The sequence below is a fragment of the Heptranchias perlo genome, chromosome 17 (assembly GCF_035084215.1).
Source record: "Heptranchias perlo isolate sHepPer1 chromosome 17, sHepPer1.hap1, whole genome shotgun sequence".
In the NCBI taxonomy this organism is placed as follows: domain Eukaryota; kingdom Metazoa; phylum Chordata; class Chondrichthyes; order Hexanchiformes; family Hexanchidae; genus Heptranchias; species Heptranchias perlo.
This window is the reverse complement of record NC_090341.1, coordinates 28,370,686-28,394,318: the sequence shown is the minus strand read 5'-3', so window position 1 is coordinate 28,394,318 and position 23,633 is coordinate 28,370,686. Positions and strand designations below refer to the sequence as shown.

At 41.2% G+C, this 23,633-nt stretch overlaps 1 protein-coding gene across 2 annotated transcripts in view; it reads left to right on the top strand.

The window, feature by feature from the left end:
• The window catches only part of cfap20dc (CFAP20 domain containing), a 365,860-nt gene that overhangs the window by 74,577 nt on the left and 267,650 nt on the right, over positions 1–23,633 (top strand). For both annotated transcript variants that reach the window (XM_067998825.1, XM_067998824.1), the window contains one exon: positions 2,087–2,159. In XM_067998825.1, the coding sequence (XP_067854926.1) occupies positions 2,087–2,159 (73 nt within the window). The remainder of the gene's footprint in view (positions 1–2,086; positions 2,160–23,633) is intronic.

Below are 23,633 nucleotides of genomic sequence, written 5' to 3'. Positions count from 1 at the left end.
AAAGGGGATGCAATGGGGGTGGATTCTGTGCCTTGCATCATTTGTGTCTTAACGTTTCTAGATGAAGAAATTGCTTTGGTGCAGCCAAAACCAAGTTAGGTGTTGTGGCCTTTATATCCAGCAGCAGCATGCTATTTTCACCTGAAAGAAATGAGTTGCCTGCCTGAAGTACGCCCTAATTATGCAAGTCATGCTAATCCCAGAAATGATGGTGGGTCAGTGACCATAATGTGGAGTGTGAGTCCTGCCCTGCTATATTTCCAAATAGAATTGAGATCCCACAAAAAATCCAGTCTTAGAAGTTAATCTACTACTTAGATGAGAATAAATGACCTATAATTTCCGAGCTTATCCCCTTTTTCTTTGTTGAACAGAAGTGCAACAATTGCCACTCTCCCATACTTTGAAGCCATTCCCATTTTCAAAAATTTTGGAAACTTATGTCTCTTCTTTCTTCTTCCAACCTCCTACAATATTCTGTGCTGGATATGATCTGCACCTGGTAACTTTTTTTAACTTTTAGTCCCATAACTTTTTCAATATAGTTTCCATTTGCCTATTTACTTCCAGTCACAGCTCTTCCACATCCTCTTCAAGTACTCATACTGAACTACTTTCATCATCTTCTGTTTAAACTGAGATTATTAAGTATTTGCACCATTTGCTAACTCAAGTAAAAGTTGGACTCCAAGTGATCTCACCCCTTCTTTGAGTATCGTTTTACTTATCTGCTGATAAACACCCTATCTTTTTCCCTTTATGATGACTTGTTTTTTTACACTTCCTTTTAGCCTTCTTGATTTTTTTTCTGTTTCTCCCCCCTGCCCCCCTATATTTATCCCTTAATTCCCCTCGAGTCCAAAAATCTATCTATCTCAGCCTTGAATATACTCAATGACTCAGCATCCACAGCCCTCTGGGGTGGAGAATTCCATAAATTCACCACCCTCTGAGTGAAGAAATTCCTCTTCATCTCAATCTTAAATGGCCGCTCCTCTATCCTGATTCTATGCCCCCTAGTTCTAGACTCTCCAGCCAGGGGTAACAACCTCTCAGCATTTACCCTGTCAAGCCCCCTCAGAATCTTATGTTTCAATTAGGTCACCTCATTCTTCTTAACTCCAGAGAGTATCGGCCCATTCTACTCAATTTCTCCTCAAAGGACAACCCTCTCATCCCAGGAATCTTGAACATATAGTATACTGATTAAGGAAAAAGTCCTGATTTCATTTTAAGAACCCTTCCTGATTTTGACCATAAACTTTCATCTTATCCCAGTCCATAATGTAATTCAATACCCCAATTATTATAATGTTACTAGTGCCAAGCTTTCTGAATTGCCCACAAATCTCATCCTTGATTTTGTTTCCCCCCCCCCCACTATTTGGGGATTTATTATGTATTTTCAGTTGGTAACGAGCAGACCCTGTCTGAGCACCACCATCAATAAGAAATTTTTCTTTCGATGCCTGAATCAAAAGGTGACACTTTACCCCACTCAGAGGGACATATAAAGATGCAAGTTTCAATGAGGAGATTCTATTTGCTTGCGGAAACTGTCTTTCTGCCTTGAACACAAACTGTGTTTGGGAGAAAATAGGAATTATAAACAATCATCTAATCACTACTTCCTGATCCACTTCATCTTTTACCATTTTGAATCTTGCTGCCCTGCACTATGGGCAACATGTCCTTTACATTGGTTTCTCAATTTGTAAAAAGAAATATCTGCAGGGCTTAGCAGCTATAAACGGAAAAAAAATCTTGTCTTTGTAATTTCTTTTCTGGATGTGGGCAATACTGACAAGGTCGCTCATTCCTAGTTGACCTAAATAACGGTGGCCGAGTGGCTTGCTCGGTCACTTCAAAGAGCATTAAGAGTCAACCAAGTAGCCTGGGACGAATCATGTCCAGGCCAGACTGGGTAGCAGTGGCAGGTTCCCATCTATTAAAAGACATCAGTGAACCAGTTGGGTTTTATGATAGTCCAGCAGCGTTCATGGTCATTGTCTCCGCACAGTTATGTTTCATTCGATATCGTATAGAGTAAAAATAAGTAATTTTTGTATTATTTCTTTTATTTTAGTTGGCCTTATCCAGCGGTTCCTTGTGCTACAGCTCTGTGTGCCTGTGGGACAAGACTTCTCTACAGAATTGCGGTAAGAATGAACATTACTAAATGTTTTATATGTGTTAGACAGTTAATAAATTGAACCACAAATAGTATTCATTAATTGCAAGTGGTAACTCCTGCAGCAGAAGAATGATTTAGGCTGGCTTCAAGTAATTAAGCTAATTTAATTGTTGGTTCTCAACAACTGGTGTATTATGCACTAGCATGGGAATTAAAAGCAGAAACCATCTGTTATAGCAGTTACTTTCTTAATTGCAATAGTTCAGAAAGTGTATGTGAATAAAGGACTGTCACTACTGCATGAATAAGGGTAAAGCTGCTTAAAAAGTTAAAATTTGTTCTCATTTTGTAGTAAAACTGATAGATAAATTGTGAAGTACTTCAGATATTTAAATTCAATTTATAGGTAGGAAGAATTTATTTCTTGATAACTTGCACAGATTTTGTCTGTCAGGTATAATTGGATCATGTGAATGATGAAAAATGCTAAATTAGAGTACATAGCAGAAACATTGAGTAAAATGCATTTGACAGTGATACATTGACATAATTCAGAACATTTTGATTACAAGGAAGGAAACACTGAATGTTTTAACTGTTGATGGATCAATAACTGAAACTACAGTAAACTACTTGGGGAGGAAAAATCCATCCTTACTCTTTCTCTATCTTTATTTGGTCTGCTATCAACAATTTCATTTTGATTTATTGCTTCCTTACTGATAATGATGTAAGTAACACAGTGTCCACATATTGACTTAGCCATACCTGTCATGACAGTAAAAAGTACACATTTTTCATATCATTTGCAGACTGTCTGATCTCTGTGTTATGCAAGGAAAGAAAGTAGAGCAATAATATTTCACCAGTAGATAATGCATATAAAATCACCCTTTCTATCTGCCACCTCATCATAACATGCTTCTTATTTTAGAGATTCAGATGATGTTTAGAAATAATTTTCAGCCTTGCTCTTGGAGTTTATGCAAGATTATGTTACTAGCCTTAGAATATACTTCCAGCATTTATAATGCATTTCTGTGATCCCTTTGAAACAAAAGCAGTCTGAGGAAAGAAAGAATGCATTTTGTTCAAGCAAGATGACTTTTTATACATTCTTGCGGTGATTATTCGGAAGAGTACATTGAGTTTTGTCCGTTTCAATTTTAGAGCAAACACAGAACTGTTCCATTTTAATATGTTACGTCTTTCTTTTATGAAGAAAATTGAAAAACAAAGCATATCTGTGGAAAATTAATGACTGCGTTGTGCAGCATTTTGGAACATAGGAACAGGAGTAGGCCATTTAGCCCCTCGATGTATAAAGTCATTCAGTGAGATCATGGCTGATTTGTGACCTAACTCCATATTCCCGCCTTAGCCCCATATCCCTTAGATTTTTGTTAACCAAAAGGTATTATCAGTCTCAGATTTAAAATTAACAATTGAGCCAGCATCAACTGCCGTTTATGGAAGAGAGTTTCAAACTTCTACCACCCTTTGCGTTTAGGAGTGTTTCCCAACTTCACTCCTGAAAGTCCTGTCTCTAATTTTTAGGCTATAGAATCATAGAATCATAGAAGTTTATAACATGGAAACAGGCCCTTCGGCCCAACATGTCCATGTCGCCCAGTTTATACCACTAAGCTAGTCCCAATTGCCTGCACTTGGCCCATATCCCTCTATACCCATCTTACCCATGTAACTGTCCAAATGCTTTTTAAAAGACAAAATTGTACCCGCCTCTACTACTGCCTCTGGCAGCTTGTTCCAGACACTCACCACCCTTTGAGTGAAAAAATTGCCCCTCTGGACCCTTTTGTATCTCTTCCCCCCTCACCTTAAATCTATGCCCCCTCGTTATAGACTCCCCTACCTTTGGGAAAAGATTTTGACTATCTACCTTATCTATGCCCCTCATTACTTTATAGACTTGTTTAAGATCACCCCAAAATCTCCTACTCTCCAGGGAAAAAAGTCTCAGCCTATCCAACCTCTCCCTATAAGTCAAACCATCAAGTCCCGGTAGCATCCTAGTAAATCTTTTCTGCACTCTTTCTAGTTTAATAATATCCTTTCTATAATAGGGTGACCAGAACTGTACACAGTATTCCAAGTGTGGCCTTATTAATGTCTTGTACAACTTCAACAAGACATCCCAACTCCTGTATTCAATGTTCTGACCAATGAAACCAAGCATGCTGAATGCCGCCTTCACCACCCTATCCACCTGTGACTCCACTTTCAAGGAGCTATGAACCTGTACTCCTAGATCTCTTTGTTCTATAACTCTCCCCAACGCCCTACCATTAACGGAGTAGGTCCTGGCCCGATTCGATCTACCAAAATGCATCACCTCACATTTATCTAAATTAAACTCCATCTGCCATTCATCGGCCCACTGGCCCAATTTATCAAGATCCCGTTGCAATCCTAGATAACCTTCTTCACTGTCCACAATGCCACCAATCTTGGTGTCATCTGCAAACTTACTAACCATGCCTCCTAAATTCTCATCCAAATCATTAATATAAATAACAAATAACAGCGGACCCAGCACCGATCCCTGAGGCACACCGCTGGTCACAGGCCTCCAGTTTGAAAAACAACCCTCTACAACCACCCTCTGTCTTCTGCCGTCAATCCAATTTTGTATCCAATTGGCTACCTCACCTTGGATCCCGTGAGATTTAACCTTATGTAACAACCTACCATGCGGTACCTTGTCAAAGGCTTTGCTAAAGTCCATGTAGACCACGTCTACTGCACAGCCCTCATCTATCTTCTTGGTTACCCCTTCAAAAAACTCAATCAAATTTGTGAGACATGATTTTCCTCTCACAAAACCATGCTGACTGTTCCTAACCAGTCCCTGCCTCTCCAAATGCCCGTAGATCCTGTTTCTCAGAATACCCTCTGTAGATGTCAGGCTCACCGGTCTGTAGTTCCCAGGCTTTTCCCTGCCTCCCTTCTTAAACAAAGGCACAACATTTGCTACCCTCCAATCTTCAGGCACCTCACCTGTAGCTGTCGATGATTGAAATATCTCTGCTAGGGGACCCGCAATTTCCTCCCTAACCTCCCATAACGTCCTGGGATACATTTCATCAGGTCCTGGAGATTTATCTACCTTGATGCGCGTTAAGACTTCCAGCACCTCTCTCTCTGTAATAAGTACACTCCTCAAGACATCACTATTTATTTCCCCAAGTTCCCTAACATCCCCAAGGCCCCTAATCCTAGACTCCCCAACCAGTGGAAATAGTTTTTCTCTATCTACCCTGTCAGTTTCTCTTAGTATCTTGAAAACTTAGATAAAATCACCCCTTAATCTTCTAAATTCCAGGGAATACAACCCTAGTTTGTGTAATCCCTCCTCATAATTTAATCCTCGGAGTCCAGATATCATTCCAGTAAATCTACGCTGCTCTCCCTTCGAGGCCAATATATTCATCCTAAGGTGCAGTGCCCAGAACTGAACACAGTACTCTCGGTGTGGTCTAACCAGGGTTTTGTATAGCTGTAGCATAACTTCTACTCTCTTATATTCTAGTCCTCCAGATATAAAGGCCAGCATCACATTTAGCCTTTTTGATCATTTTTAGTACCTGTCCATGATATTTTAATGATCTGTGTACATGGACCCCTAAGTCTTTTTGGACCTCCACTATTTCAAGCTTGACACCATTTAGTAAGTACTCTGATCTATCTTTTTTAGGTCCAATGTGGGACCTTGGATAGATGGTGAAAGATCCACTGTACACCCAGTTCTAAACCTGTGAACTGTCCTTCATTCCAAGCCACAAATTAATCTATTATTAACATCTCTCCAGAGAGTTGAACAAATACTGAATGAAGATGTACCCTGCACAGCACATTGCCGCCTTCAATTTTGAATCCACGAAAGTTGTTTGTAAGCTGCACCAGTAAAAAATCCACTTGAAATGTGAAAATTACAACACTTTGAATAGAAATGTTTCATATAATATTTATTTGAATCAGCCTATTTTTTTTTTACAATTTCTATATTAAATAGGATGTGTTTGCAATATTTTAAACACTTGAAGAATTATTAACTAGATTAGTTGAAAGTGTGCAGGGAGTGAGTGCAAAACCAAGTGCTAAAAGTTGGAGCTGTTGAATCTTGTACCAGGACTTAAGTAGAGTTAAAGTGAAAATGCCATCGCAGTATGATTCAACGTGCATACACCAACCATGAATGTTTGATGTATAAAGGTAAATTCACCAATCCTCCACTCACAGTGTGGAGTTGTGTTCAAAGGGAACGCAGATTGGAAATAGGACTGCAGCACTGATTCTTCAACCTGCACTCTCTGATCATGGCTCCCCGCTGGTAGCGTGGGATCGATGCATTTACCCTATAATTCACTGATATAATGGAAGAGAAAAAATGCATTTGTTACAACGGATTTTATTTTAGGAGTGGTCATTTGTTGTGATAATTGCGAATAATTTGGGTATAATGTGAATACACTGCCTAAACCACCATTCACCTGAGGAAGGAGGAAGCCTCCGAAAGCTTGTGAAATTTAAAATAAATTTGTTGGACTATAACTTGGTGTTGTAAAATTGTTTACAATTGTCAACCCCAGTCCATCACCGGCATCTCCACATCATAAAACCATTTAGGAAGTGAAGCCTACTGGTCTAGCAGCATCCATGTCTGCAGAACACCCTGCTTGCCATAGAGTTTTCCTTGGCTTCTCATCTTTCCATTTTGTTTAAACACGTATTGAGGTAAGGTGTGTATATTATTTGGTGATACTGCTTTGAATACATTATATGGAAATAATTAACTTTCAGTTGGATAACCTCAACAACTTCAAAAGAACATTTTCACATAAAACATGTGTTTTACTCCACACTATTTTATAAACTAAGCTCCTGAACAGTTATTCATTTGTGAATATAAGGGTAAAAAATTCAGCCAGTGAAACGCCATCCACTTGTTTTGTACATTGCACAAGTTTCTGTGCCTGGTTTCTTGCTAGCATCTCACTTTCACATTTCTCACATTTTGTGAGAGTTTTGGACATTGGAATTCCATTCACATGAGGACTCTATTCACTGGATTACATGTCAGCACAAGGACATCCCATTTAAAATGAATGTTAAAGGCCAAGAAGATTATTGCCTATCACAAAGAGAACTCTTAAAGATGCAGGTTAATTTTTTAAAATCTGCCATTCTCGTGCAAGATATGTGGATTGTTTTAAATTGCCCTAAGATTTCATGAAAGTGAATGAAAAAGATCAAAGAAGGCATGCTAGGAAGATCAGAAGGCACCACAAGCAAGACTGCTCATATCTGCCGTTATGCCAGCAAGTGCACCTGCAGCCTAGGCACAGCTACCTGGCAATGACTGAAGGGAACTGCCTCTGTGGGCTTTGGTTCATTAGGAAGGCAGTTGTTGAGCTAATCTGCAAGAAGACACACTATCACACTCCACCATTAGGTCAGCACTGTCTACAGTAATCAAAGTGACTGCCTCCCTCATCTTGTTTGTCTTTGCCTCCTTCCAAGCTAGCATAATGATAATCTACAGTGTTAGCCAATTTTGTGCCACACATATGTCAAAGAATTGATTGGTGCATTGTATAGGATTGCCAGCATTTCCATCTCCTTTCAACTAATACATGATCTGGCTGTTGCATTTCTCAAAGTAGAGGAGGGTCATCCACATGCAATCTAAGCAGCAGGTTCCTGCTCTTCCTCCAGCACAAACACTTGCTCATCCTATGCACTATGACTCATCAATTGCTGCATCCTCAAGATCACTGTCTGCATTCTTGGGAGGTTGTTGTAGCTATGCTGCTGCTTAGAAACTTTTCTGAGTGTGAAGCAGATTGTTGTGTGGTTTGCTTAGGGACACTGATCTGGCAGTGTCCCTAAGCTGTGCTGGCAGACTGATCTTCCAGGCCAACAATAGCAGGAAAGAAACCTGTATTCATATGCAGGCACCAAGAGACAACTTCAAACAGAGCTTGTTTTATTGCAATGCTTTTATAGTGGTGTGCATGCTTGTGTATCATTGAGTGAGAAGATAGACAAGAAGTAACAAGAGTTTGACATCAAGAAATGGCTGAGTGTGCTGGACATTGCAAAGGCTACATGCCCCGACAACATCCCGGCTGTAGTGCTGAAGACCTGTGCTTCAGAACTAGCTGCGCCCTGAGCTAAGCTGTTTCAATACAGCTACAATGCTAACATCTATCTGACAATGTGCAGAATTGTTCAGGTATGTCCTGTCCACAAAAAGCAGGATAAAGCTAACTTTGCCAATTACTGCCCGATCAGTCGACTCCCAATTATCAGCAAAGTAATGGAAGGAGTCACCAACAGTGTTATTAAGTGGCTCTTACTCACCGATAACCTGCTCACTGTTGCCCAGTTTGAGTTCCTCCAGGACCACTGAGCTCCAGACCTCATTACAGCCTTGGACTAAACATGGACACAAGCTGAATTTCAGAGGCGAAGTGAGAGTGACTACCTTTGATATTGAGGCAGTTGGCAATTAACATTCGTGCCACACAAGTCCCGGGTAATGACCAGCTCCAACAAGAGAGAGAGCCTAATCAGCTCCCCTTGACATTCAGCGACATTACCATCGCCGAGTCCCCCACCATCAATGTCTTGGGCGTCATCATTGACTTAAAAACTCAACTGGACCAGCCACATCGTTGCCGTGGCTACTAGAGCAGGTCAGAGGCTGGGTATTCTTTCGCGAATGGTTGACCTCCTGATTACCAAAGCCTCTCCACCACCTACAAGGCAGAAGCCAGGAGTATGATGAAATATTCTCCTCTTGCTTGGATGGATGCAGCTGGAACAACACTCAAGAAGCCTGACACACTCCAGGACAAAGCAGTCCTCTCGATTGCCATTTCACCAGTAGCCAAAACATCCACCTCTTCCACTACGGTGAACCGTGGCTGCAGTATGTATGACAGGATACACCGCAGAAACTCACCAAGGCTCCTTAGCAACACCTCCCAAACTGATGACCTCCATCATCCAGAAGGACAAATGCATGGAAACACCATTTCATTCAAGATTGCCTCCAAGTCACACACTATCCTGACTTGGACATGCATCGCGGGGTCAAAATCCTGGAAGTCCCTACCATAAATGCATTTATGTACAGAACTCTAATTTGGGTGACTGTCTCTGCCCTGCCCAAATGTCCTGCTGATTTTTTTTTTCTTACTCTTTTTGTAACTTACTGTGCAGATTTCCCCCCCCCCCCCCCCCATCCCCTTAACTCTGTTAAATCCTTCCCCACTGCCCTACTTACGCTTTACTTAAGGACAGGGGTGCCTCTCTGGTTGAGGTAAACGTCTGTCTTACAGCTTTGCCTGGCCCAAAAAGTTGTCCCAGGGTCCCAGCAAACTCAAAACCTCCCTTCTACACCATTCTTCCATGCATTGACAATCATAATCTCTCTCTCCCTGTCTGGTCCAGCACATGGCATTGGGAGTAATTCAGGGATTACTATCCTGGAGGTTCTGTTCCTTAACTATAACTTAACTGCTTGAATTGATCTTTGGGAGACTGCATGAACAATCTGACGGTCAAAATGGAACTATCTTATGTTAATGTCGGTGAAACATGTGAGAAAATTACATTAATTTAGTCCTCCAAAGACATTCCTAGGTTTCGTAGGAAAAATAGATAGGATTTAGGTCTTTGTCTGGAGCTTTACATGTGATGCCTAAATTGGCTCAAAGGTCATTTTCCATAAACTGACTCAAATGAAAAGACACAGCTTTGTGATGAGTTAACTGCAGGCTGTAGAAATACCATTTAGCTTTTGACAGCTACCAAGGACTGGACAAAGCATACTTTGATGTTATGCTATTAAGTGCTTTATTTCATGACTTTGACACATGCAATTGTCAATGTAACCATCACAAATGTATCCTTGAACTCAACTTTAGCATTATAGTAGCACAGCTTTAACTGGACTCAATTTGGCGTAACATAACAGTATGATTAAATTTCTGAGATCACTGTTTTTGTTTGGTAAAGTTAGCCTTTCAGCTAGTACAGCGTTGTGACAGGCAGCAATTATATGCTTATGGTATTAAATCTACAAACTGAGTGACAGGAGAAGGTCTTTCCTCACATCTGATTTATTATTCAATTCTGTTGACTTTCACCTCCAAAACATTGCCTCTGTCCATATCTCTCTTCCACTACTGCTGAAACCATAATCCACACCTTTATCATAAGAGACTTAATTTTTCCAGTGTCCTCCTGCTTCCACCCTCCACAAACTACAACTCATACTGAATGCTGCAGCCCACATCCTCACCTGCATTCCTATCACTTTCGCCTTTGCAAATCTGTACTGCCTGCCTGTGCCCAGCAAATTGATTTCAGGATCTTCATCTTCACATCAAAATCCATCCATGGCCTTGCCACTCCCTACAGCTGTTTGCCCTCGGTTGCATTAGTCCTCCAAACCAGCATACTTTTTGTTCTAAGAACATAAGAAATAGGAGCAGGAGCAGGCCATACGGCCCCTCAAGCCTGCTCTGCCAATCAATAAGATCATGGCTGATCTTCTACCTCAACTCCACATTCCCGCCCTACCCCCATATCTCTTGATTCCCTTTGAGTCCAAATATCTATCGATCTCAGTCTTGAACGTACTCAACAACTGAGCATCTGCAGTCCTCTGGGATAGAGAATTCTAAAGATTCACAACCCGCAGAGTGAAGAAATGTTTGCTCATCTCAGTCCTAAATGGTGGACCCCTTATCTTGAGACTATGACCCCCCTAGTTCTAGACTCTCCAGCCAGGGGAAACAGCTTCTCAGTATCTACTCTGTCAAGCCCTCTAAGAATTTTATACGTTTCAATGAGATCACCTCTCATTCTTCTAAACTCCAGAGAATATAGGCCCATTCTACTCAAACCCTCTTATTCCAGGAATCAATCAAGTGAACCTTCATTGCACCCCCCCCCCTCTAAGACAAGTATATCCTTCCTTAGGTAAAGAGACCAAAACTGTACACAGAACTCCAGGTGTGGTCTCACCAGAGCCCTATATAATTGCAGCAAGACCTCCTTAATCGTATACTCCAACCCCCTTGCAATTACCATTTGTCTTCCTAATTGCATGCTGTACTTGCATGTTAACTTTCTATAATTCATATACAAGGACACCCAAATCCCTCTGACTACCACCATTTCTTAGTCTCTCACCTTTTTAAAAAAAAAATTCTGATTTTCTATTCTTCCTGCCAAAGTGGATAATTTCACATTACCCCGCATTATACTCTATCTGCCACCTTCTCGCCCACTCACTTAACCTGTCTATTACCCTTTGTAGCCTCTTAGCGTCCTCCTCACAGCTTACTTTCCCACCTGGCTTTGTATTGTCAGCAAACTTAGATATATTACACTCGGTCTCCTCATGTAAGTCATCGATTATAAATTGTAAACAGCTGAGGCCCAAGCACTGATCCTCACTCGTTACAATCTGCCACCCTGAAAATGTTTATTCCTACTCTCTGTTTTCTGTCTATTAACCAATCCTCAATCCATGCTAATACATTACCCCCAATCCCATAAACCCTAATCTTGTGTAACAACCTCTTGTGTGGCACCTTATTGAATGCCTTTTGAAAATCCAAGTATACTGCTGGTTCCCCCTTATCTACCCTGCTAGTTAGGGATCCTTACTTTAGGACCTGAAGATGTAAGACAAATGTACAGCCCACAACATATCGGTTTCACTGCTGAACATTAAACTCCTCAACATCAAGTGACTCAACACTCAACCAAGCAAAAAAAAAATCTTTAAAGACAAACCAGACATTCCTATGAGAGACCCACTTCATCTCTTCAAAGCATGCCAAATACTGGCCACCTAATGCCCACTGAAAAATAGGCGAGTGGCCATTCTTATCAACAAAAACCTTCCTCTAACCCTGGAGGCCACTATCCCCAGTGAGGATGGCAATTCAATCCTAATTAATAATTGAATAGTGCAACTGTCTGTGCCGAAATGTGGACTCTCCAACATTCCCCACAGTAACATGTCTCATGCTTGCACATGTGGAATCGTGATCATGGGTGGAGATCTAAACTGTGCCCTCCACTATCAGTGAAATAGACTCCAACCTTACACAAAACATCTGGGACAAGAAGCCACAAAAATGTGGAGACAGTGTAGCACCCTGGGATTAGTGGATGGAGGACTTTACCTCGTACAGAACATGAATTCACCTTCTGATGCAACTCAAAGAAGACATGCTTTGGGATAGGCTTCTTCCTGAAGCAGTTATACTTACCTTGATTCACATGCAGCAACGTATAAAGATTGAGGGGTGATCTGATCGAGGTGTTGAAAATGTTAAAAGGATTCGATGGGGTAGATATAGAGTAATTATTTCCTGGAGCTAAGTGGATAAATGAAGTTAAGATACAGATCAGTAATGATCTAATTGAAAGACGGAGCAGGCTGGAGGGGCTGCATTGCCTGTTCCTCGCCCTATGTTCCTATAAGGCAAAGAGTTATCGTAGACCATGCCTAGTTACCTTCCAGTTCACCCAGTTGTACCCTACTCCTGACACTTCCATCTCCTATCATTCATTATGAGCACAGCTTGTCCACTGTAGATCTGGGGACCACATAGAATCATGGAATGGTTACAGCCCAGTAGGAAGCCATTCGGCCCATTGAGTTTGTGCTGGCTCTTTTTAAGAGCAATCCAGTTAGTCCCATTCCCCCACTCTTTCCCCGTAGCCCTGCAAATTTTTTCTCTAAGTATTTATTCCTCTTTGAAAGCCATGATTGAATCTGCTTCCACCACCCTTTAGGCAGCGCATTCCAGATCATAACTACTCGCTGCGTTAAAAAAAGTTTTTCCTCATGTTGCCATTGGTTCTTTTGCCAATCACCTTAAATCTGTGTCCTCTGGTTCTCGATCCATCTGCCAATGGGAACAGTTTCTCTTTATTTACTTTATCTAAACCCTTCATGATTTTGAACTCTTCTATCAAATCGTCTCTTAATCTTATCTGCTCTGAGGAGAACAACCCCAGATTCTCCAGTCTATCCACATAACTGAAGTCCCTCATCCCTGGAACCAATTTAGTAAATCTTTTCTGCACCTTCTCTAAGGCCTACAAATCCTTCCTAAAGTGCAGTGCCCAGAATTGGACACAATATTCCAGTTGTGGCTGAACCAGTGTTTTATAAAGGTTCAACATAACTTCCTTGCTTTTGTACTCTATGCCTCTATTTATAAAGCCCAGGACCCTGTATGCTTTTTTAACTGCTTTCTCAATCAATCCTGCCACCTTCAAAGATTTGTGCACATATACCCCCAGGTGTCTCTGTTCCTGCACCCACTTTAGAATTGTACTATTTAATTTATATTGCCTCTCCTCGTTCTTCCTGCCAAAATGTATCACTTCACACTTCTCTGCATTAAATTTCATCTGCCATGTGTCTGCCCATTCCACCAGCTTGTCAATGTCCTCTTGAAGTCTGTTGCTATCCTCCTTACTGTTCACTACATTTCCAAGTTTTGTGTTATCTGCAAATTTTGAAATCGTGTCCTGTATACCCAAGTCCAAGTCCTTATATATATCAAAAAAAGCAGTGGTCCTAGTATCGACCCCTGGGGAACATCACTGTATTTCTTCCTGCAGTCCAAAAAACAACCGTTCACCACTACTTTCTGTTTCCTGTCACTTAGCCAATTTCGTATCCATGCTGCCACTGCCTTTTTTATTCCACAAATTTCAATTTTGCTGTGGGAGACCCCCGAGATGGTCCTTAAGGTTATATTGTGACCTTCACCTCTGTTAAGAAGCACACAGGTTTTCAAACTGGGGTGTTTGGACACTAGGGTTTTTGTGAGGCTATCTAAGAGGGTGCCCAAGATTTTCAGATTTCTAAGATTTTCTGCATTTGTTGACTCACCAGCACATTATTTCTGTTGCTCGAGACTAATAGAGCATGTTTTTTATGGTGATAGCACTGTTTTCCACTGAGGCTGACGCTATCTTTTAGAAATTAGGACTGGGGCTCTTTGGGGGTTGGGGGGTGTCAATATTTGTAGGTAGGATTGCGAACACTGGTTGGAGGTATTCCTGGATGTCTGACCATGTGATGTCTGATTATGTAGCATCTATTCATGTAACATCTGCAAATGTTGGTTCATTTACCTTAAAAGGCTGGGTCCCCTATAGTTGAGCACCTTTGCTTGTGGTTCGCGCCAGCAGCTGTTGAGTGAGAAGCTCCGAGAACCAGGAGGCCACCCACGAGCAGGTGAATAAGGGAAACCGAGGTTGGGAAAGAGGGGAAACCGAAGGTGGTGGAGGGATTTACAGGGGGGAGCAGCCAGAGCTGGGAGGAACTTTGATTCCACCAGTAACTGATAGTAACTCACTGAAATTGCACCAATAACTAATAGTAATACTGCTAACACTCAGAATCCTCTCATAGCCAGCAGAACTACAATAACTCACTGATAGTCCATATGTAACTGGTAGTAAAAGGTGTAATGCCCCGATATCCTACCTGTAACTGTCAGTAATCCTAGTAGTACTGATATTCAACCTGAAACTACAACCAGAATCTCCCTGCGCTGGACAAGATGCGGTCAGGCTTCCCAGTCAATGCCACTTTTAAAAGTCCCCATCTTGTACCTATCTCCTTGGACTCTAGTTTGGACTCAGGTTCTGTGTGAAGGTGACAACACTGAACTGGGAGCCCCAATGAGAGCCAATTTGTACTTGGACTTTACACGTCTAAACCAGTCGGCACAGACTGATCTGAACTCAAACTGAGAGATTGCACAAAGGGCAGCAGGCTCAGTGTTTGGAGCATTCCTTACAAGGCACATTGTCCTAAACTCAGCTCAGCATCAATGTTTCTAAATGGCTCTCTGGGCTCAGACTCAAGAAGAGCTTTCATAGAATGATAGAAATTACAGCATAGGAGAAAGCCCCAGCCTGTGCTGATGCTGTTATTCTCTCCTGTAACCTCATTTCTCCTAGATCCTTCAATATTTCTTTTCAAATACTTATCCCATTCAAATGATGGTCTAGTCTCTGTTTCAATAGCCACTTGTGGTGATGCATCCCATGGTGTAATAGCTCTCAGTTCAAAAACTTTTCTTCTCCCTTCCCCCTTCATTCTTGCAGTGGGAATCCTCAGTCCCTGTCCCCTTGTTCCTCATTCACCCACCAATGGAAACAATCTTTCGCTATTTACCCACAGTAAAGTCCCCATGTTTCACTTGCCCTTTTGCTGGCTGCACCTCTCTCGACGCAGCTTCCATCCTGACTTGGAAATGTATCACCGTTCCTTTGTCGTTGCTGCGTTAAAATCCTGGAACTCCCTTCCCAGCAGCACTGTGGGAGAACCTTCACCGCACGCACTGCAGTGGTTCAAGAAGGCGGCTCACCACCACCTTCTCAAGGGCAATTAGGAATGGTCAATAAATGCTGCCCTCCAGCGACGCCCACATCCCATAAACGAATAAAAAATAATGCTGGGCCCCACCCCACCCCATTCCCAAGACTCCCCCCAAACCCCCATTCTGCAGTTTCCCTTTCTCCCCTGAGCACAACCCACCAGGATTCATGGGATGGATGATAGTTAGAGTAAGTGTCAGGGAGCAAAGACCTAGTTTTTGAGACTTGAAATTGCTAGCATGTATTATAGGATATGAAGCACTTAACAGGAGTGCTGCCAAGTGACTTTGCTTCTGCAACAAGGGACAGGTACCATGTGATATCCTAAAGCTTGACTATTGTTCTAGGGAATACCCATGTACTTCTGTGACTCCGTTATCTACCCTGTTAGTTACCTGAAAACACTCTTTACTGATGTAGTAAGGTCATTAACCTTCTTCTGACATTGCAGGGATCCTTGGGGATGTGGAGATCATGCTTAGAACCACAGCCACCTCTTTCCACATTGCCTCTGCTGCTGCATGTGATGGCATCTTCCCTGGTACTCCCAACAGTGGCATTCCATTTTTAAATTTGTGCCAGGAGCACTTCCATGTCAGCCTCTGAAAAATTGGAAACTCGCCTTTTTCTTCCTTCAGCTTGAGCCAGTTAAGTCCCTCTTCCATCCCCCATAATAAATTTTTCAGGCCCCCATCGGCAGGACTCCTGCCAGCATTATTTAAATTAACTGACCCTGGAATTTCTGATGGGGTCAGCCTCCTTTAATTTCGGTGGCCATATTTCAGTGCCAGTAGAACTCAGGACTTTCCAGGCTCAGGTCTTTTGCCAGTATCAGTATGGGTAGATTTATTTTCAGTGTTGCTTTGGGAAAAAACACATTGACGTAATAAGCCATTTAGCAGAAGAACCAAAGGGAGAGAAAGCACAAAACCCAGAAATAACTTCGAAACGTACAGTATATTTTTATGATGTTTAATCTTTTGTGCTCATTAAAATAATACTTGGACTCATGTAGGACATTCATCAAGTTGAAATGTCTTAAAGTTCTACACGCAACAAATTACTTTTATAGTACATTGACTGTTAATGTCAGCAAACACAGCTGCCATTCTGAACTCATAACATCCTATAAACAGCTTTGTTTTTTGGAGGTATTGGTCGAGGGAAGAATATTAATTAGAACACCGGGAGACGTCCTTGCTCTTTGGATAGTGTCATTGGATCTTTAATGTCCACCTGAATCACCAGAGTAGACAGATGGGATTTTCTTTTCAGCATCTCATCACATTCTTCAGCTAGTCTTTGAGAATTGGAAAGGTTAAGAGATCCACAGCTTGCCTTAGGGGGATTGGACTTGTGACTGGTGTTTAACTTGGAAAAGTGCAGTTTTATGCATGTGGGCAGGGTGAATGCTGAACATACATACATCCTTCAGGAAAAAGCATTAAAACAGGTGGAGAGAAGGAGCGATCTGGGCGTCCTAAAACACAGATCTCTAAAGGTTCGTGAGTAATGCCGTGAAGTGATAGAGCAAATAGGGTGTTGGGGTGCATTTATTGTGCAATTGACTATAAGACAGCATACTCTTTTGAACTTGTACAAGACCTTGGTCAGGCCTCTGTTAGAATACTGTGTCCAGTATTGGTGGGTGATATTGAGGCTTTGGAAAGGATGCAGAGGCGGGCCACTAGATTAATTCCCAGTTTGAAGCATCTTAATTATCAAGATAGGCTAAAAGAGCTTGGGGGGAGGGGGGGTTGGTGGGGGTCAGAGCAGGGGGGTGGGTTGGGGGGGCTGGGGTGGGGGGGTTGGAGAGGAATTTCCCAGATTTTTTTTTCCCAGATTTTTATTTCCCAAATTGGCCTGGTTTGCTATCTGGTTTCTCGCCTCTCCCAGGAGATCACATGGTTTCGGGTGGGTTGGCAAATGTATATATTGTGATGCACGAGATGTCATAATTGTGTGGGACAGGCTGGATGGACCAAAGGGTCTTTTCTTGTTCGTAAGGTACATGGCTGCTATGAGATGGCGGGAACAGTCAAGGAAGGCACTGATCTGTACTCTCGGCATATCTCGGCAATTGGAACCCTGCATTCTTCAGCGACAAAGAATCCTGTTTGGTTCAGGTATCAACAAGGTCTGAGAAGAGTATTGACCAACTCGGACACCAAGCAGAATTATAGAGTTCATAATGTGGCAAAGCTAAGTTAAATTTAGCAAAATGTGCATGCAAATTTATACCCCTTTGACATACTTAATGGGGTACTAATGATTTGTGACCTTTTTGCTTCTTGTTTACTTCTTGGTCTGCAGATCCTACTACAGAAACATAATGGCATGGTTTAGCCAAGAAATGCTAATGTGGAGGGATATTTTATTCAATTTAAAGAAGTTTAGACAATTTATTTTGTATATTTTGAGCAACCATCTTGTCTGTACCATTATTGTTTTGTCTTCTATTCCAGTTGGAAGGCAGTGGATTGCACCATATTTAACCACCAAATTTAGACACTTATGTACTGGGCTTAAATGCAATGGGCCAGATTTTGCTGTCAAAATAACGGTGAGGCTAATGCCGCTCGGCGTTATTTTTGTGTAAATGGTACAGCAACTTCAGGCAAGGGGCAGATGCGCGGTTAAATGCCAATATTAAAAAGTTGCTGCGCTGGCGTTAGCATTGCGAAAATGGCATTTTGCTGTCTGTCTCACCGTTGAATGTCAAGAAATTGCTGTATTTAGGTGGTAGATACGAACTAAACTCGCCATAGAAAGTTAAGTCACATCATTACAAAAGTAAATGCCTTTTTAATGATGTGATAATTGTTAATTACTGCCAATCAACCGCGCACTGAAAATTAACTATTACAAGTGTGGACTCTCATTCCTTCAGCTATTAATTGTTGGAGATTTTAAAAATGTCAAATTTAAAAAGAATGTTTTTACTTAACCTTATTGTTTCTTTACGTAATTCAGTTTTTCTTTCCCTTTATTTTTCTTTCTGTACTTGATTTGACATTGAATTCACCCACTCTAATTTACACTTTCTTCTCCATCCTTCCTCTTTTTTTATTCCTTAATCCTTCAGTTTATCAGCTAGCACTTTCAGCAACATAGTGGGCAAAATCTTTTTGAACTGAAGGGTGTAGGGGCAATTCTAACTAACGACAGATGCTGTTAGATGTGCTGCTACAGCAAAATGTGGCCCAAAGTGACTTGACTGAACAAAAATATGGTTATTTTCTTTTCTTTAACCTTTGACTCCTGAACCATTCTCAACTGTTTTTTTTAAACCGATCTATTTAAAAAAAAATATTGAGGGTATAGAGAGAGAGAGAGAGAGACATGCCAGAAGAATGGTAATCTATCGTTAATAACCAGCAGAATTAAACAACTACTCTGCTTGAGCACAGAAGTTGGTAAAGACAGACAGTGAACCTCTGACGGAGTGAATTGCTAACAGAGTACGGACTTTCAACTGGGAATTTGGTGAGTGTGGGATTTAGGTGCAGAGGGGAAAGGAGGTGCTAAGCGATTTAAACCAAGGGACTATAAACTAATCTAGCAACTTTTAAAACTTAAATTAAAAAAAACATAAAATTAAAGAAAAAACTAAGTAATTATTTTGAAATCAAGCTAAATCCATTTATTAAATCTAATCTTGATCTCAAGTGATTCTATTAGCCCTAGAAATAAACTACTGGTAAAATAAATAAAAACTAGGAATGGCAGTACAGGCTGTGTGTCGGGACTGTAATATGTGGGAGTTTATGAACAGCGAGACTGTCCCGGATTGCCACATCTGCAGTAAATATCTCTGGCTTGAGATACTCCAGCTCAGAGTCTTTGAGCTGGAGTGTGTATTGGAGACACTCTGGCACGTGAGGGAGGAGGAAGTAGAGAAGGAGGTCGCGCAGAAACTGGTCCTTTCCAACAGGTACAAGATACTTGACACCTGTGAGGATAAGGATGAAGGCTGCAGGGAAGATGCTCAGAAAGCTAACCATGGCACCTTGGAGCATGAGACGGTCCAAGGGGGGAAGGATCAGGACAGAAAGGTTGTATTCATAGGGGATTCTATAATCAGGGGGATAGTTAACGTCCTCTGCAGTCGCGACCGAGAGTCCAGGAGGGTGTGTTGCCTACCTAGTGCTAGGGTAAAGGACATCTTGGAGCAACTGGAGAGGAACTTGGAACAGGAGGGGGAGGATCCAGTTGTCGTGGTCCATGTCGGCACCAATGACGTAAGGAAGAGGTCCTGCTAAGGGAATATCAGAAGCTGGTGTTATAAATTGGATAGCCAGGTGGTGAAGGGTAGAATACTAGAGCCTGGTCTTCAGTTGCTTCCAAGCCTTTATTCACACAGCTCAACATTACACACCCTCTTATGAATAGATACGAGAGTCCCAATTGATACCCACTACCTGAATACAATTAACAATAATTGATATAAATGATATAGATACAATTAATAGCTCAGAACTAAATTTAAAAAGCAGGACCTCACAGGTGGTAATTTCAGGTTTACTACCTGAGCTACGTGCTAATTGACATATATGGATAGGCAGATCAAAAAGGTGAATTCGTGGCTGAAAGAATGGAGTGGGAAGGAGGGTTTCCATTTCATGGGACACTGGCACCGGTACTGGGACAGGAAGGAGCTGTACCATTGGGACAGGCGCCACCTGAACCGGAAAGGGCCCAGAGTCCGAGCGGAAAGGATAAATAGGGCATTGCATAAGGCTTTCAACTAGCAAGACAGGGAGAGGGATCTGTTGGCAATAACAAAAGGTTAAAATAAAAGAAACAGGAGATGACTGTGAAGATCAGACCAGGGTAAGGAATAAAGATAACAAACAGTCAAGGAACAAGTACAGTTTATAAAACAGAAGAATAAAAGGACTGTTAAAAATAAAGTAAAAGGAATAACTATTAAAGATGAGTTAAACTGCCTGTACAGCAATGTACACAGCACCCAAAATAAAATGGGGGAACTGGAGGCAATAATCCGTAGCGAGGAGCCAGGTGTAGTCGGAATAACTGAAACATGGCTACGTAAAGAACAGGACTCTGAACTAAATATTGCTGGTTATAACATAGTCAGAAAGAATAGGGAAGGAAGAACTGGGGGTGGGGGTGGTGGAGTAGCTGTATTAATTAGAGATAACATAGTGGCAGTAGAAAAAAGGGACATAACCAACAGAAGGCTCGAAACAGGATTGAAATAAAAGATAAGAAGGGATCAATCACACTAACAGGGGTATACCAAAGAGTGGAAAGGAGGTGGGGGAAGAAATATGTAAGCAAATATGTGAAATGAATAATAATCATGGGGGATTTTAACTACCCCTAAATAAACTGGCAAGAAGAGGTAGGTAAAGGAATAAAGGGAATGGAGTTTTTACAATGTGTGTTGGACTCCTTTCCAGTATGTAAAAAGCCTAACGAGAGGAAGCACTGCTGGATCTAGTAACGGGAAATGAACCAGAACAGGTAAGAGAAGTAAGCGTAGGGGAACACCTAGGCAATAGCAATAAGAAGGTTTAAGATAAAGATTGAGAAGGACATAAGTAAAACAAAGACCAAAGTAATAATTTGGAAAAAGGGGGCCACATACTGCTTGGATAATAGTCTAAATGGGGAGGAGGAGCTGAGGGATTTGGGGGTACAGAAACACAAATCACTAAAAGTAGCGATGCAGGTTAATAAGGCCATTTTAAAAATAAAAGCAAACCAAGGGGTTCATTTCTAGAGGGATAGAATTGAAAATTAGAGAAGTTATGTTAAACTTGTATAGCACCTTGGTTAGACCACACTTGGAGTCTTGTGCACAGTTCTGGTCTCCATATAATAGAAAGGATGTAGAGGCATTGGAGAGGGTGCAAAAAAGATTCACAAGGATGATGCCTGAACTGTGAGGATATCCTTATCAGGGAAGATTGAGCAGGCTGGGGCTCTTATCTGTAAAAAAAAGACTGAGGGGTGACATGATAGAGGTCTTTAAGATTATGAAAGGGTTTGATAGGGCAGACTTAGAGAAGATGTTTCCACTTGTGGGGGAGACCAGAACTTGGGGCCATAAATATAAGATAGTCACTAACAAATCCAATAGGGAATTCAAGAGTAACTTCTTTACCCAGAGAGTGGTTAGAATGTGGAACTCTTAACAAGGAGTAGTTGAGGCGACTAGCACAGATGCATTTAAGGGGAAGCTGGATAAACATATTAGGGAGAAGGGAATAAAAGGATATGTTGATAAGGTTAGATGGAGTAGGGAGGAAGGAGGCTCGTGTGGAGCATAAACACCAGCATGGACCTGTTGGGCCGAATGGCCTGTACATTCTTCGTAATTCGATGTATTACTGTTTGTGCAATGTGAATATATGGTGCAGCACGCAATTTCTATTTACTTGCACATGGGTGTTGCCGCTTCAAGTTTTGGAAGTAGCTGGATTACCTGTATATATCTGGACAATTTAACCTGGCTAAGGCATGAGGTGACATGATTCGAAGTGTCTCACTTGCTCCAGCAGCTTTGGTACAGGGACTGTTATATTGCCAATTATGTCATACTTCAGACACGGATATTTTTGTATAAAGACATGTAACATCTGAAGATGTTGAAAAGGACACAGAAACGAACATGGGAAGATAATCACAGGTATGATTAGTATTCAAACAACAGAATGTACTTCAGATAGTGACATCAATAAGGGATGTCGAAGCTGTCTACCAAAACGTATTGGTGTTATTTGCAAGACTTATAATGCAGTTGCAGTTTATATGTATTAAAATAATTAATCCAACACAGCTAATAGCTTTATCAGTTCCCAACATGTGGCTTAAAAATACCCCTCCAATATTTTAAATGCTTTGTTTAGGGAAAGCAATAAAAAAAACTAAAATAAAATTTGACATGTTAATAAAGGACATTGTCTGAAGCCATGAATATAAAAAAGTGGTACAGATGCAGAATTTATTTTTACAAAATGCTTCTTTGAATGTGAGGGGAGTTACGTAGTATGTGGTCTCTGAGATCAATGTTATAAAGTCATTGTGTTTGGACCTCTGAAATTAGTTTGCCAGTTATAATAGTAATTCACTGATGTGAAGCATAAAATTTCAGGAAGCTTGTGTGGAGTGGAGCATAATGAGAGCAGCTCAGATGATCTAGAATAATTTGGTAAAGCTTGAAAGGTAGGCTGAGAAATTGGATTGTTGACAGGAGTGGATGCACAATTTTTGCTTGACAGTCTGGAATATTGGTTTCCTTGAAAGGGCAGAAGGGAATAATTTAATCTTTTTTTATATCCACCGTACTGCTACAGCTTTTAAGTGTATTCTCTTGTCTGTTATCTAACTTCCTTTGTGTTGTAACTTTTAAATCTATAGCTTGATGCTGTGAAATCAAAAGCTCGCCATTTTGTGATCATACCTCAAAGAGAAAAGGTTCAAATATTGGTGAGAAGATGTTAAAGTCCAGTGGATGGTGCTTACTCAAAAGAAAGTTAAGGGCCAGAATATCCATCTTCCCTGAATACTCAGGAGTTGACCACAAAAGGATTTTGATTTTATACATAACAGTAACAGATCCCATTCATAAACTACACTTATTTGAATGGCCATTAGGTACATCATTAACTGATCAGATTCAAATTCCAACTACATCTCGTTCATATTGACTCCAACTCACTCAAAACTGTTTCAACATTATTTAAGCGAAGTTTAAATTTAAATCGAAATGCATTAAATCTCGTGTCAGAGGACTACCATTGGGACTAGCTTTGAGATGGACATTCATTGATCTTTGTCAACAGGTGGTTGCTTTATACCAAATATTGATATATTTCCTAGAATAGAATCATAGAATCATTACAGCACAGAAGGATGCCATTTGGCCAATTGAACCTGTGCCGGCTCTTTGTGAGAGCGATCCAGTTAGTCCCATTCTCTCACTCTTTCCCTGTAGCCCTGCAAATTTTTTCCCTTCAAGAATTTGTCCAATTCCTTTTTGAAAGCCATGATTGAATCTGCTTCCACC